This window comes from Schistocerca americana, chromosome 4 (assembly GCF_021461395.2).
Source record: "Schistocerca americana isolate TAMUIC-IGC-003095 chromosome 4, iqSchAmer2.1, whole genome shotgun sequence".
In the NCBI taxonomy this organism is placed as follows: domain Eukaryota; kingdom Metazoa; phylum Arthropoda; class Insecta; order Orthoptera; family Acrididae; genus Schistocerca; species Schistocerca americana.
Window position 1 is genome coordinate 608,604,148 of NC_060122.1, and position 16,245 is coordinate 608,620,392.

At 42.9% G+C, this 16,245-nt stretch overlaps 1 protein-coding gene across 5 annotated transcripts in view; it reads right to left on the reverse strand.

The window, feature by feature from the left end:
* LOC124613025 (FH1/FH2 domain-containing protein 3) overlaps window positions 1–16,245 on the reverse strand; it is a 647,968-nt gene that overhangs the window by 576,742 nt on the left and 54,981 nt on the right. For all 5 annotated transcript variants that reach the window (XR_006979594.1, XM_047141585.1, XM_047141584.1 and 2 more), the window contains exon 6: window positions 6,702–6,750. Coding sequence is in view for 4 of the 5 variants with exons in the window: in XM_047141585.1 (XP_046997541.1) it covers window positions 6,702–6,750 (49 nt within the window). In the remaining variant the exon portion in view is untranslated. The remainder of the gene's footprint in view (window positions 1–6,701; window positions 6,751–16,245) is intronic.

A 16,245-nucleotide genomic window follows, 5' to 3' on the forward strand; every position in this document is an offset into this window, starting at 1 on the left:
CTAAAAAGTTTTTATTTCTTCTCCCTGAACATTAATTCCTACTCCAAATTTTTCTTTGGATTCCTTTGTAGCTTGGTCAATGTACAGATTGATTAACATTGGGGATAGACTGCAACCCTGTCTCTCTCCCTTCTCAACTACAGCTTTACTTTCATGCCTCTCGACTCTGACTCTGACAATTGCCGTCTGGTTTCTGTACAAGTTGTAAACAGCCTTTTTTGCTCCTTTTACCACTGCTACCGTCAGAATTTCAAAGAGAGTATTACAGTCATCGTTGTCTACAAATGCTATAAACTTAGGTTTGTCTTTCCTCAATCTATCTTCACGTTAAGGATCGGTATTGCCTCGCGTGTTCCTGCATTTCTCAGAAGTCCAAGTTGGTGTTCCCCAAGTTTGGGTTCTATCAGTTTTTCCATTCCAGAAATACTGGTAATTACGATAAATTTATTTTTGAAACGAACTGTTCGTCTATTTACTTGTTTATTGTCAGATGCAGGTGGATCGGCCGCCAACGACTAGTGTGTAGTTGATTCGTATACTGCAACTAGAAGAAATTGTGACAGCATAGGTTTCTCATAGCTAAATGGGGAGACAAATTTAGGTAAATTCCATAGAAGTGAGATAACTCATTGTAGATGCAGATACGTCCGTCGGCTGTGGACCTTGACGATGGGCCGTCTCGGTGCTATTCCACACGAGCAGGCTTTGAGTCAACTTTTGTTTCAGTCTATTTCTACATCTTACGAGCACTCGTTAGCCCTCCTGGTGACACAGAATCGTTTGAGACTTCAAAGGCGGGTTTGTAAAACGCAATGACAAACTACATCCACTAGGACCTGCCAAGACAGCAATGCGGAACTACCTCATCGTCCTTGTTGATATGGCACTTTATTTACGGCTGCATGGGGAGTCAGAGTCGTCGCATTCCACCTTCGAATGTAGCGCAACAAACCGTGCTTAGTAGAAACATACCGCGCAGAGTACTGTCGTGTGTAGGAGTTGACGGCTGGCGAAAGGACTAATACGGGGAATGTCGATTGGTTAGTTGTGTACCAAGTGGGCTGTGGAGCGAGAGCTGGGTGTCAAAAGGCAGACTAACAATTTCAAACATTAAAACAAAAAATTAACACCTTTCTAAATTTTTACGTGCAGTCGAATTAAAAAGAAAACATGAAATTAAAATCTTTCACAAGACCATTACTTCCAATCAGTCGAATTTTAAAAACATAAAGTTGAAATTCATTCACAAGAACCATACATTTACAGGACAATAACTCCTTGTAAAATTTCTAAATTATCACGACTGTGTGGTAAAGCTACCCTTGTCTTTTTTTTTAATCGTAGGCTGATCATTTAAACAAACTCCGTGAGTAATCCATAAGTATATAACAATAAATTTTAAGAGACCATTTACGCATCTTGAAAGCAAGTAAATATCCAAAGTTTATGATACAGTCAAATGCAATGACAGTCGTTTAAACTACACGAGGCTGCATCCAAGTAAGGTACCTCGGTCCACATAATCAAGCCGCCCCAGTCCTCAGTGGACCCGTTATTGCTAACAGCCCTGGCTGCCCAGTCGGTGTCAACTGACATCGGATCGTTCCAAAGCCAAGCATTTGCCGGACCTCCATTGCCCATCCAACACCTCATAAGTCAAACATATCTTTACACAATCAGATCAATCGTTTGCTGGCTTCGAATGTAGTATCGTATTACTTCTGTAAAGCTCAATAATCTTCAATCATCTCCGTCTCAATTCACAACTATAAGACATCTTCACATGCTGATTAAGCCACCTATACAGGTAAGCACTCGCCGGCCGCGGTGGTCTAGCGGTTCTAGGCGCGCAGTCCGGAACCGCGCGACTGCTACGGTCGCAGGTTCGAATCCCGCCTCGGGCATGGATGTGTGTGATGTCCTTAGGTTAGTTAGGTTTAAGTAGTTCTAAGCTCTAGGGGACTGATGACCACAGATGTTAAGTCCCATAGTACTCAGAGCCACTTGAACCAGCCAGCCAGGTAAGCACTCACATAGTCCAATGTCGCATCACCCGACTTCGCACTGCCTTCCCTTTACGACTTCCGATGGCGCCACGAGCGTAGGTTAAGAATTGATAATTCGCAGATGTGCTACTCGTTGCCACAGTTGGCCGACATGATTCCACCACAGTAGTCTGGCACCGGAGTGCTGAGCACGGCAAGATTTCAACTCTGAGCTAAGAAGCGACTTGTTTCTAAGCGAGAAGAGGTTCCTCCAGGGTTTAGAGCGAGTAAGCGCGGTTCCCAAAGACAATGTTTGCGATGAGTTTTAAATTTCTGGCACTCCCTCGACAGATGAGGGTAACCTTCTGGAAACCCTGGTCGGAACCAGAGGATTGCGACTAGTTTCAATTTGTTTCTGAGTATTCTTCCCATTGTCCCATATAAAAATTTAAAAAAATATGCATGTCGCACGCGTGTATGCTTATTGTATGGCTATCCAAAATTCCCGCGTTCAGTCACGAGTTGATTTCAAGATTTTTTTTTCTGTCGATTATCGCTCCTTTAAGCTGTAGTAACGATATTTATGTGTCAGAAGTGGTTCGGAAACCATGTTTAACTGACTGTTTAGGTCAGCTGAAAAATACCACTTCCAATAGGACTGTGCATAGGAAAGTACTGCGGCTTGTCTCGTGATGAGCCTGGTGAGGATGTGATGTTTGGTATTGCAAGCATTCCACTATGAGCTTCATGAAGCGCTCCTAGTATGTACACTCCTGGAAATTGAAATAAGAACACTGTGAATTCATTGTCCCAGGAAGGGGAAACTTTATTGACACATTCCTGGGGTCAGATACATCACATGATCACACTGACAGAACCACAGGCACATAGACACAGGCAACAGAGCATGCACAATGTCGGCACTAGTACAGTGTATATCCACCTTTCGCAGCAATGCAGGCTGCTATTCTCCCATGGAGACGGTCGTAGAGATGCTGGATGTAGTCCTGTGGAACGGCTTGCCATGCCATTTCCACCTGGCGCCTCAGTTGGACCAGCGTTCGTGCTGGACGTGCAGACCGCGTGAGACGACGCTTCATCCAGTCCCAAACATGCTCAATGGGGGACAGATCCGGAGATCTTGCTGGCCAGGGTAGTTGACTTACACCTTCTAGAGCACGTTGGGTGGCACGGGATACATGCGGACGTGCATTGTCCTGTTGGAACAGCAAGTTCCCTTGCCGGTCTAGGAATGGTAGAACGATGGGTTCGATGACGGTTTGGATGTACCGTGCACTATTCAGTGTCCCCTCGACGATCACCAGTGGTGTACGGCCAGTTTAGGAGATCGCTCCCCACAACATGATGCCGGGTGTTGGCCCTGTGTGCCTCGGTCGTATGCAGTCCTGATTGTGGCGCTCACCTGCACGGCGCCAAACACGCATACGACCATCATTGGCACCAAGGCAGAAGCGACTCTCATCGCTGAAGACGACACGTCTCCATTCGTCCCTCCATTCACGCCTGTCGCGACACCACTGGAGGCGGGCTGCACGATGTTGGGGCGTGAGCGGAAGACGGCCTAACGGTGTGCGGGACCGTAGCCCAGCTTCATGGAGACGGTTGCGAATGGTCCTCGCCGATACCCCAGGAGCAACAGTGTCCCTAATTTGCTGGGAAGTGGCGGTGCGGTCCCCTACGGCACTGCGTAGGATCCTACGGTCTTGGCGTGCATCCGTGCGTCGCTGCGGTCCGGTCCCAGGTCGACGGGCACGTGCACCTTCCGCCGACCACTGGCGACAACATCGATGTACTGTGGAGACCTCACGCCCCACGTGTTGAGCAATTCGGCGGTACGTCCACCCGGCCTCCCGCATGCCCACTATACGCCCTCGCTCAAAGTCCGTCAACTGCACATACGGTTCACGTCCACGCTGTCGCGGCATGCTACCAGTGTTAAAGACTGCGATGGAGCTCCGTATGCCACGGCAAACTGGCTGACACTGACGGCGGCGGTGCACAAATGCTGCGCAGCTAGCGCCATTCGACGGCCAACACCGCGGTTCCTGGTGTGTCCGCTGTGCCGTGCGTGTGATCATTGCTTGTACAGCCCTCTCGCAGTGTCCGGAGCAAGTATGGTGGGTCTGACACACCGGTGTCAATGTGTTCTTTTTTTCATTTCCAGGAGTGTATTACTCCGGTGCTCCTGATGTGTTACCAAGGTTTCTGATGACACGGAGGCCTTTTCATAGTCAGCAAATAAAACGATTTTCTTACGAAAAGACTTCCAGAGGACTGGATAATGTACAGTGGATCAGAGATATTCAACAGTAGTTTCATTGTAATAAAGTAGTCAGTACTTCCAGCACGTGTCTTTGAATTGTCTGGTACGGATTCTGAGGGTCTAACCGCCACTAGCTCCACAAATACCATGTCGTGATTCCTAAGTAACATGGTACATCTAAGAGTATTTAAAATTGTAATACAGAAAATTGATATTTACTTCCAACAGGTTAGTCGGTGGATTTTCAGGATAGATTATTCTATCTGGAACACAGAAAGGCAGCCACTGGTTATGCCTTTATGAAGCCAGTGTTTCAATTACTACTATGGTTACAATTTGCACTGTGCAATCTGAACTGCAGGTTTAATTGTAACAGAAATAAATGAATAAAATAAATATTGTTTTCTTACTTGCGCTGCTTGATAACAACGTAAGCTGCTTTCAACTAGATGTTACGCGACGAAGCTATTCGCCAGTAAGGCCATGAAATATATAGCTGTTGGGAAGTATTGTTACGTCACGTAAGTACTCCATTAGCACGAAAATTACCACAGATATTTGTGGAACACGCTAAATTTCACGAATAAGCCAGGGTGACCGCGGCTTGAAAATGTTGCCATAAGTAGGAAATTAATGTGTCACTTAAAGTTTCATCAGCGCAGATTTGCCGGGAAATTGAAGGGTAAAATGCGTCGCTTAGTCATTAGCTAAAAGAGGAAGCCAATTTCTGCGAGCAAACTCATTAAGATGAGCGCGGAGCTCGATTAGCCGCCAGCGCGAAATTAGGTCGGCAGAGCGGAACATCCTGCGTAATTAGTTCCACGAGATAAACTGGCAGCAGTACCGAAGGAAAACTAGCGCCCAACTGTCAATCAGGAGCCATGTGGGAAATGCCTACAAAAAAGTGAGTAGAAATGATATATGAATCTACCGTCCTATACCACTCGTATTTATTTCTAGCAGAATACTGAAACATATTGTCAGTTCAAACATTATGACTGTCCTGGAACAAAATAACGTTCTCCGTGGAAATAAGAAGTGTCTTTGAAAACATCGATCATGAAAACCGTAACTCCCTTCGTCTCATATGATACCCTCAATGTTATTTGATAGAGGTAACTAAGTTGATTCGGTATTTCTAGACGTTCGAAAAGCTTTTGATCCAGAACGGTTTGTACAGAAAAACGCCGGCCGGTGTGGCCGAGCGGTTCTAGGCGCTTCAGTTTGGAACCGCGCGACTGCTACGGTCGCAGGTTCGAATCCTGCCTCGGGCATGGGTGTGTGTGATGTCCTTAGGTTAGTTAGGTTTAAGTTGTTCTAAGTTCTAGGGGACTGATGACCTCAGATGTTAAGTCCCATAGTGCTCAGAGCCATTTGAACCATTACAGAAAAACGTTCCTGTCGGACAGATAAGCAGGTTTCCGACTGGTTCGAATTTTCTGTGACAGGCGGGACGCAGCACGTTATGATGAATGGGGAGCCATCTGCAGACTCTGAAGTAACATCTGGTGTGGCACAGGGGAGTGAGATACGACCGCTGTTGTTCATGTTATAATTAATGAATTAGCGTATAATATTAGTTGCTTTTCATAGGTGATACAATTTGGAACGCACCTGTCTAAATTCTTGATTGTTAATAAGGACTTGGCTGCACAACGCAGCTAGTACTACGTTTCTAAATACCTAATTGCTATCCGGACACTTATTTGATCTCCCTTTCTTAAACTATGAGTAACTTGCATCGTGGCATAAGCCAATCGATTTCGGTGCACGAGACAGTAACACAGCTCCAGCGAAAGGAGAACAGGTCTGCAAATTAAACGTAATGTTATTAAAACTCTTCTTTGTCTTGAGCTACCGTAAGCGACACAGACTCTTACAACTTCGTCGTATTGAAAATGGAATAATGATTGTGTACAATCAACAGGACTCGGCAGTGAACGTGTCGTGTAACATAAATTTCACTATAAAAGTTCGTAATGATTTTCTTTTTGTTTTCAATCACGTTTTCAGCTCATTAACTAGCAGCGTTACAGCGAAAAGAATATCCCCATAGATCTTGCACCCTAAAGCTATTAATTGAATTCAAATTTGCTCCTTTGATTTTTCAGTACAAATAATGCATGTAACATAGTTTTCCAGTAATATGGTGTAAGTTTGATGAAGATGCTAGTCGGATCAGAGGAGGTAATAAGACTTCTTTGCTTCAAACTCAAAGTGCTTGTAACAGTATGAACTAGATGGTATAATAATCGCTATATGGTTACTGCTCTTATTTTGGAGCTCGTACAAAATGTATTCGTTGTTCTGCTAATTCATAATAAAACGCAAGCCGATGTTTATCAAACTTGTTCGCGTTCGCACGGAAACAGCGCGCTCGCGAACACGAAGCCGCTAGCGACGCTTCTGCCATCTGTTGAGAGCGTGCTTACCTTGATCATGCCGTCTCGGGCGCTCGCCGGGCCATCTGACGGCTGGCTCCTGTAACAGCAAGTTGCAGTCATCAGATACAGAAAATATTCTGTACTGCAAACACAATTAATAATAACAAAATTACATGCTGCATAATTTCTAAGTACCTATAACAATTCTAGGAACAGAGTATAAAGTCTTTTGAATTCACCGTGCGCAAACGAAGTCTGTGTTAGGAAACACACTGAATATACAGGGTGTTACAAAAAGGTACGGCCAAACTTTCAGGAAACATTCCTCACACACAAAGAAAGAAAATATATGTGGACATGTGTCCGGAAACGCTTACTTTCCATGTTAGAGCTCATTTTATTACTTCTCTTCAAATCACATTAATCATGGAATGGAAACACACAGCAACAGAACGCACCAGCGTGACTTCAAACACTTTGTTACAGGAAATGTTCAAAACGTCTTCCGTAAGCGAGGATACATGCATCCACCCTCCGTCGCATGGAATCCCTGATGCGCTGATGCAGACTTGGAGAATGGCGTATTGTATCACAGCCGTCCACAATACGAGCAACTTCTCTGACGCTGACATTAGGGTTATAGTCAACTACACGAAGAATTGCCTCGTCCATTGCAGGTGTCCTCGTCGTTCTAGGTCTTCCCCAGTCGCGAGCCATAGGCTGGAATGTTCCGTGCTCCCTAAGACGCCGATCAACCGCTTCGAACGTCTTCCTGTCGGGACACCTTCGTTCTGGAAATCTATCTCGATACAAACGTACCGCGCCACGGCTATTGCCCCGTGCTAATCCATACATCAAATGGGCATCTGCCAACTCCGCATTTGTAAACATTGCACTGACTGCAAAACCACGTTCGTGATGAACACTAACCTGTTGATGCTACGTACTGATATGCTTGATGCTAGTACTGTAGAGCAATGAGTCGCATGTCAACACAAGCACCGAAGTCAACATTACCTTCCTTCAATTGGGCCAACTGGCGGTGAATCGAGGAAGTACAGTACATACTGACGAAACTAAAATGAGCTCTAACATGGAAATTAAGCGTTTCCGGACACATGTCCACATTACATCTTTCCTTTATTTGTGTGTGAGGAATGTTTCCTAAAGTTTGGCCGTACGTTTTGTAACACCCTGTATTTTTTTCTGAGGCAATAGATAATATGTAACATATTATGTTGCTCATTTCCATAGACTGTAACATCTTCACCAACAAAATGTTTTGATTATTTTAGACACCGAATATGCTCTGCCTTTTCAACAATGGCTTAATTTAGCTAATTCTGCGTGTGACGAATTTACTCAACACATTTAACACCTTTTTTTTGCACGCTGCATAACAATTTGTATTGATACACCCATATATATATATATATATATATATATCATGCGCAAAGCGTTTTCTTACACCACAATTTATGTAAATGGTGTTTAGCAGCAGCTGCGAGAAGTGGCCACGACAAGAAAGTTGGGCCTGTATCTTTCCTCGCAAAAATATCATCATATAAATTAGCACACTGTTCAAGAGCAATTCATTAGCAATAAAATCAGTTTGTCTCGTGCTGCTTATTGATACATACCTTCGTCAACGTTTTTAAAAGTTTATCATTAATTTTTCCGCAATCCATGTCAAACAAAACGCGTAACAAAAGGGTTTTTATAACTGAATCACGCGGTCCTGGGCATTCGGATGTATCACACAGGTGGAAATAGTTTTCGCAGCACCAGATGCAACGTTAGTAATGTATCTTTTGGAAATATGAATGTAAGTATCGATTATTGCCCTGATAATACTCAGAATTCTTCGAAGTTTACGTCTACACCTACATCTGTACTCTACAAACTGTATAGCGCATGACGGAGGGTATTTCTCACAGTATCATGTATTACTTTACTTCCTCTTCCATTCGCAATTGGCTGGCTGGTAAAATGATTACTGTAGTGTCTCTGTGCGCGCTGTCTAGTTTTGTTTTTCCGCTCACTACGGAAATGATAAATAGTGTTGCAGCATATTCCTAGATTACTCACGTAATAATAGGTATTGAAATTTTCTGGCCAGACTTTAGCGGAATAGCTAGCGTCTATCTTCCAAATGTCAGCCATCTCAGGTTTTGAAACATTTTATTTTTAAATTTTATTTTATTTCGTTTCAGGCAGGGCCGATTTCACCAGATACAATTATTGCATAAAACAAGACAAACAGGACATTCGTCTGATTTCTTTACAAAATATAAACTATAATTGAAAGATAGTTTGGAGTCAACAAAGTACATTAGTCTGGTTGCATCTTACAATAAAATTACGAAAATATAACAGAAAATACACATACATAGCGAAACATTAAAGGTATCCTCAAATTTTAAAGTGAAATGGCAAACGCATTTGGCTACGAAGCTATTCATGGAACTAAGAGCTACTCTAAGAGAAAATAGACATGAATTCTTAAAATAGTTTTGCACACACATAAAGGAAATAGTTGCACTGAGTGCAAAGTTATTTATGATACTTGAACGGGACATATGAGTTACCCGTCGAAAAGTTCTTCCCTGAGTCTGTTCATATTGATTCTACATTTACTACCAATCGTCAGAGTGTTGTCGGTGATGGCTTGCATGGGTTTCGAAAAAGACGATCGTGTGAAACCCAGCTCGCGCTATTCGTCCACGAGACTCAGAGGGCCATAGACACGGATTCCCAAGTAGATGCCGTGTTTCTTGACTTCCGCAAGGCGTTCGATACAGTTCTCCACAGTCGTTTAATGAACAAAGTAAGAGCATATGGACTATCAGACCAATTGTGTGATTGGATTGAAGAGTTCCTAGATAACAGAACGCAGCATGCCATTCTCAATGGAGAGAAGTCTTCTGAAGTAAGAGTGATTTCAGGTGTGCCGCAGGGGAGTGTCGTAGGATCGTTGCTATTCACAATACATATAAATGTCCTTGTGGATAACATCGTAAGTTCACTGATGCTTTTTGCGGATGATGCTGTAGTATATCGAGAGGTTGTAACAACGGAAAATTGTACTGAAATGCAGGAGGATCTCTGAATCCCAATGTAGACAAGTGTAATGTGCTGCGAATACATAGAAAGAAAGATCCTTTATCATTTAGCTACAATATAGCAGGTCAGCAACTGGAAGCAGTTAATTCCATAAATTATCTGGCAGTAGGCATTAGGAGTGATTTAAAATGGAATGATCATATAAAGTTGATCGTCGGCAAAGCAGATGCCAGACTGAGATTCATTGGAAGACTCTTAAGGAAACGTAATCCGAAAACAAAGGAAGTATGTTACAGTACACTTGTTCGCCCACTGCTTGAATATTGCTCACCAGTGTGGGATCCGTACCAGATAGGGTTGATAGAAGAGATAGAGAAGATCCAACGGAGAGCAGCGCGCTTCGTTACAGGGTCATTTAGCGTTACGGAGATGATAGATAAACTCCAGTGGAAGACTCTACAGAAGAGACGCTCAGTAGCTCGGTACGGGCTTTTGTTGAAGTTTCGAGAACATACCTTCACCGAGGAGTCAAGCAGTATATTGCTCCCTCCTACGTATATCTCGCGAAGAGACCATGAGAATAAAATCAGAGAGATTAGAGCCCACACAGAGGCATACCGACAATCTTTCTTTCCACGAACAATACGAGACTGGAATAGAAGGGAGAACCGATAGAGGTACTCAAAGTACCCTCCTCCACACACCGTCAGGTGGCTTGCGGAGTATGGTTGTAGATGTAGATATTCAACTGCCTTATTCGCTGCCCCTAAGCCCGAATATTACACTGTTAATACTCGTCGGTATTGCGCACCTGTGTGTTCAGCACTACAGGTTTAGCGTTCTCATAGGCGATCAAGCTTGAAGAAATGTATCAATATTGTGCCAGTTGCATCCTTTTCTTAGCCACAAGATTAACGAAAAGAGACTTCATTGGTGCTACGTGGTGCAACATTTTACCTTCAATTGTATTGACGTCCTAGCCTCAGGATTAATGATATCACATTTTAAAGCAAATCTTCGCTGGTTATGAGTGACGCAATATTCACCTATAATCTGCAGAACACGACAAATAGTATGTGTGCCTCCTATCTGCGCAAAGACATCTTCATATAAAAAACTCAGATCAGAGCGTTATCTTGTACATTTTGTAATCCGAACCCTGAGTCTTGTAGTGTTATTTATAATTGTAACTCATTGTACTCACTTCGTTGTATTTTTTAAAAATTCGTTCACCTTGGTTTACCACAGCTAAGACAATCCGGATCAAATTTTTTTCTGGTGGTCAGGAGATAATGTAAGGTTCTCATATGTTTCCTGCTATTGTAAATAATTCACCTTTACTGTGCTGGGACAGAGATAAATGAACGCACTGCGAAGATTATTGACTCTGTGTGTGGTTTTATCTGTGGTTGCCTTGCTAGACAGTCGGTTGGGCAGCGCTGGGAAATTCTGTGAGGCTTAGTAACTGTGTTTTTCAGAGAATGAGATCTTTATTTGTGAATCTGGGAGGAGGAATCTGGAATACTTTATTATGTAGATGAAATCTCGTTTATATTGATGGAGAATTTTAAAGGTACGCTTGTAGTTTCTTTGTAATGAGAGAATTCTGTAATTGTTAGTCTACTTATGTTGCACAGTCTTTTTATCAATTATTAGATGACTTAATATCGATTTTCTTTAAAGTAAAACCACCTCCATAATTCATAGTAAAGTTTGAAATAATTTTACACGCGTGCATTGCACCTTACGCCACGCGCAGAAACACACTGTTTCTGACAAAAAAAGATTACATTATTTATCTTGAACTACTACATTTGCTTTCGAGAACGTCGGTACTTCACAAAAGCAGCACGCTGAGCAAGAGGTACGTCACATTTAAGGACAGATCTCCCTTTGCATTATTGTGCAAAAAGTGTATAGTCGGAATTGTCAGTTGTCGTACTAGCAAGCAGATGATTTTTCAGTGAACAGTGTTGGTAATTTCAAACAGTCATTTTCTACCGAGAAGCGTAGTTATTTTTATTGTGGATATTCGAAGTTAAACATTGCACTTCATATCACGCAACAACCATGATGTACTTCCATACTGAGCTTTAGTTATATTGTTTTCTTTGAACATGCGATTAGTTCATTTTTGCATTTTGTTAGATTCAGTTTCTTTGTTTCAACATTTGCATTTGATGAAGTTTATAGTTTTATTTTACGACACTGTTCAGGTGCGCAACACAGCTACCAACCAACAGCAATTGAGTACGATGTTACATGACAGGAAAGTTTTTGAAATTAATATATTCAGTTTTCTCTCATATAGCCAATATTACATAGAAAGTTTACAAGGAGAGGGACAACCCATTCCCATGGCAGTTGATGAAGTTGCTGTGGCTATAGCCACTTGTGGAGCACGTGCCTCAATTTCTGCTACCATTGCTCGAGCTGTGTCAAGAGAATTCTCTCTCCTCTTTGCTTTTTGCTACAGCCTTTATCCCGCATTGTGCGCAGGGTTGGCAGGGTTAAGTACCGATCTGGTATGGTTAATTTTAAAGAGTGGCTGGATGCCACCCCATACCCCCTGGGACGGAATTAGTGTACCCCAGCTGTCTGCATCTAGTGTAAATCGTCAAATAGTGTGAATGTGATGCAAATGTCTGCGAGTCGTGTAACTGAGGCGGGACTTGGGGACCAGCCCGGTATTCACCTAGGAGGATGTGGAAAACCGCCCAAAAACCACATCCAGGCTGGCCAGCACACCGGCCGCCGTCGTTAATCCGCCGGGTGGATCCGATCCGGGGCCGGCGCGCCTACCCGAGTCCAGGAAGCAGCGCGGGTCAAGAGAATTCTCTCTGCCTTTGTTAACAATGCAAAAGATATTGCAGCGCGTTTTACACTGGTATACTTACAAGATTTAGAATATGTGCCAAACAAAGCCCCAAAATAGTCTACAAAGCCGTGACTTTGCCCTTGGTTTTTTTGGCACTCATGGAAATGGATGACATGTGGCTGGAGAATATTCTTTGGACGGACAAGGCACATTTTACTCTGCTCGGTGCTGTGAATGCACAGAACTGTCGCGTATGGTTTCGCAGGTGAAAGATTTGCTACTAGAAATCTTCGCTAACGACAGTATCATCTCTAGGGAATTTCAAGATGTGTGCCCTTCCAGATCCTTCGACTATAATCAATGTGACTTCTGATTGTGGGGATATCTGAAAGTTCGTGTCTGTCAAGGATGTATCCGGACCCCTCCTGACCTGAGTGATAGCATTCGTCGCTCTGATTCCAACGGAGATGCTGCGAGCAACTATCGACCATGCCGGATTATGGATGCAGCATGTTGCTGAGTCGGGAGACTATGCTGAACGTAACTTGTGACCATATCCTAATAAGCGTGACAGAACCACCATTATGTAGTTGATCTTCCCTCTTCTTTTCCTTTATCCAACCACGTTTTGGCTTCTTACAGCGCCATATTTTCACCTTGTGGCAGAAAGTGAAACTATTATTGCTTTCAGCATACTCCACGAGCGCACCGATTAATGAACATATCTACGACGTATATAGCCCAGACTGTAGCACTTGGAACAGCGTCGGTTTAATTATAACCATCCCCTATTAACAGTTATGGCGTTAACTTTCAACATTATAAAATGTTTACTTACTTTTTCTATCTGTTTTGTTTTCATCTGAGCACCCCTTATATGTGGACAGGAGAAAACGGCCTGCCAGTCACTTAGCTATTTTGCTCACCCTCTCGTAAAGATTACATAAATGAACGGGTAAATGAAAGAAAATTAATTTGTCAGTCTATTTTGCTAATGATCCTTATCAGTCATGATGTAAGTAGTGGCTTCTGGAGCTTATAATTTTATAGATACACAGGATGTGTGCAAATGTGTCATGCGCTTGTCAGGACTCGCGCGTGGAATGTCCGTGATGGATTTCACACGCCCCATGAACCATGGACCTTGCCGTTGGTGGGGAGGCTTGCGTGCCTCAGCGATACAGATAGCCCTACCGTAGGTACAACCACAACGGAGGGGTATCTGCTGAGAGGCCAGACAAACATGTGGTTCCTGAAGAGGGGCAGCAGCCTTTTCAGTAATTGCAAGGGCAACAGTCTGGGTGACTGACTGATCTGGCCTTGTAACACTAACCAAAACGGCCTTGCTGTGCTGGTACTGCGAACGGCTGAAAGCAAGGGGAAACTACGGCCGTAATTTTTCCCGAAGGCATGCAGCTCTACTGTATGATTAAATGATGATGGCGTCCTCTTGGGTAAAATATTCCGGAGGTAAAATAGTCCCCCATTCGGATCTCCGGGCGAGGACTACTCAGGAGGACGTCGTTATCAGGAGAAAGAAAATTGGTATTCTACGGATCGGAGCGTGGAATGTCAGATCCCTTAATCGGGCAGGGAGGTTAGAAAATTTAAAAAGGGAAATAGGTAGGTTAAAGTTAGATATAGTGGGAATTAGTGAAGTTCGGTGGCAGAAGGAACAAGACTTCTGGTCAGGTGACTACAGAGTTATAAACACAAAGTCAAATAGGGGTAGTGCAGGAGTAGGTTTAATAATGAATAAAACAATAGCAATGCGGGTAAGCTACTACAAACAGCACAGTGAACGCATTATTGTGGCCAAGATAGATACGAAGCCCACACCTACTACAGTAGTACAAGTTTATATGCCAACTAGCTCTGCAGATGACGAAGAAATTGAAGAAATATATGATGAAATAAAAGAAATTATTCAGATAGTGAAGGGAGACGAAAATTTAATAGTCATGGGTGACTGGAATTCGAGTGTAGGAAAAGGGAGAGAAGAAAACATAGTAGGTGAATATGGATTGGGGCTTAGAAATGAAAGAGGAAGCCGCCTGGTAGAATTTTGCACAGAGCACAACTTAATCATAGCTAACACTTGGTTTAAGAATCATGATAGAAGGTTGTATACATGGAAGAACCCTGGAGATACTAAAAGGTATCAGATAGATTATATAATGGTAAGACAGAGATTTAGGAACCAGGTTCTAAATTGTAAGACATTTCCAGGAGCAGATGTGGACTCTGACCACAATCTATTAGTTATAAACAGTAGATTAAAACTGAAGAAACTTCAAAAAGGTGGGAATTTAAGGAGATGGGACCTGGATAAACTGAAAGAACCAGAGGTTGTACAGAGTTTCAGCGAGAGCATAAGGGAACAATTGACGGGAATGGTGGAAAGAAAAACAGTAGAAGAAGAATGGGTAGCTTTGAGGGATGAAGTAGTGAAGGCAGCAGAGGACCAAGTAGGTAAATAGACGAGGGCTAGTAGAAATTCTTGGGTAACAGAAGAAATATTGAATTTAATTGATGAAAGGAGAAAATATGAAAATGCAGTAAATGAAGCAGGCAAAAAGGAATACAAACGTCTCAAAAATGAGATCGACAGGAAGTGCAAAATGGCTAAGCAGGGATGGCTAGAGGACAAATGTAAGGATGTAGAGGCTTATCTCACTAGGGGTAAGATAGATACTGCCTACAGGAAAATTATAGAGACTTTTGGAGATAAGAGAACCACTTGTATGAACATCAAGAGCTCAGATGGAAACCCAGTTCTAAGCAAAGAAGGGAAAGTAGAAAGGTTGAAGGAGTATATAGAGAGTCTATACAAGGGTGATGTACTTGAGGACAATATTATGGAAATGGAAGAGGATGTAGATGAAGATGAAATGGGAGATACGATACTGCGTGAAGAGTTTAACAGAGCACTGAAAGACCTGAATCGAAACAAGGCCCCCGGAGTAGACAACATTCCATTGGAACTACTGAAGGCCTTGGGAGAGCCAGTCCTGACAAAACTCTACCATCTGGTGAGCAAGATGTATGAAACAGGCGAAATACCCTCAGACTTCAAGAAGAATACAGTAATCCCAATCCCAAAGAAAGCAGGTGTTGACACATGTGAAAATTACCGAACAATCAGTTTAATAAGCCACAGCTGCAAAATACTAACACGAATTCTTTACAGACGAATGGAAAAACTGGTAGAAGCCAACCTCGGGGAAGATCAGTTTGGATTCCGTAGAAATACTGGAACACGTGAGGCAATACTGACCTTACGACTTACCTTAGAAGAAAGATTAAGGAAAGGCAAACCTACGTTTCTAGCATTTGTAGACTTAGAGAAAGCTTTTGACAATGTTGACTGGAATACTCTCTTTCAAATTCTAAAGGTGGCAGGGGTAAAATACAGAGAGCGAAAGGCTATTTACAATTTGTACAGAAACCAGATGGCAGTTATAAGAGTCGAGGGACATGAAAGGCAAGCAGTGGTTGGGAAGGGAGTAAGACAGGGTTGTAGCCTCTCCCCGATGTTATTCAATCTGTATATTGAGCAAGCAGTAAAGGAAACAAAAGAAAAATTCGGAATAGGTATTAAAATCCATGGAGAAGAAATAAAAACTTTGAGGTTGGCCGATGACATTGTAATTCTGTCAGAGACAGCAAAGGACTTGGAAGAACAGTTGAATGGAATGGACAGTGTCTTGA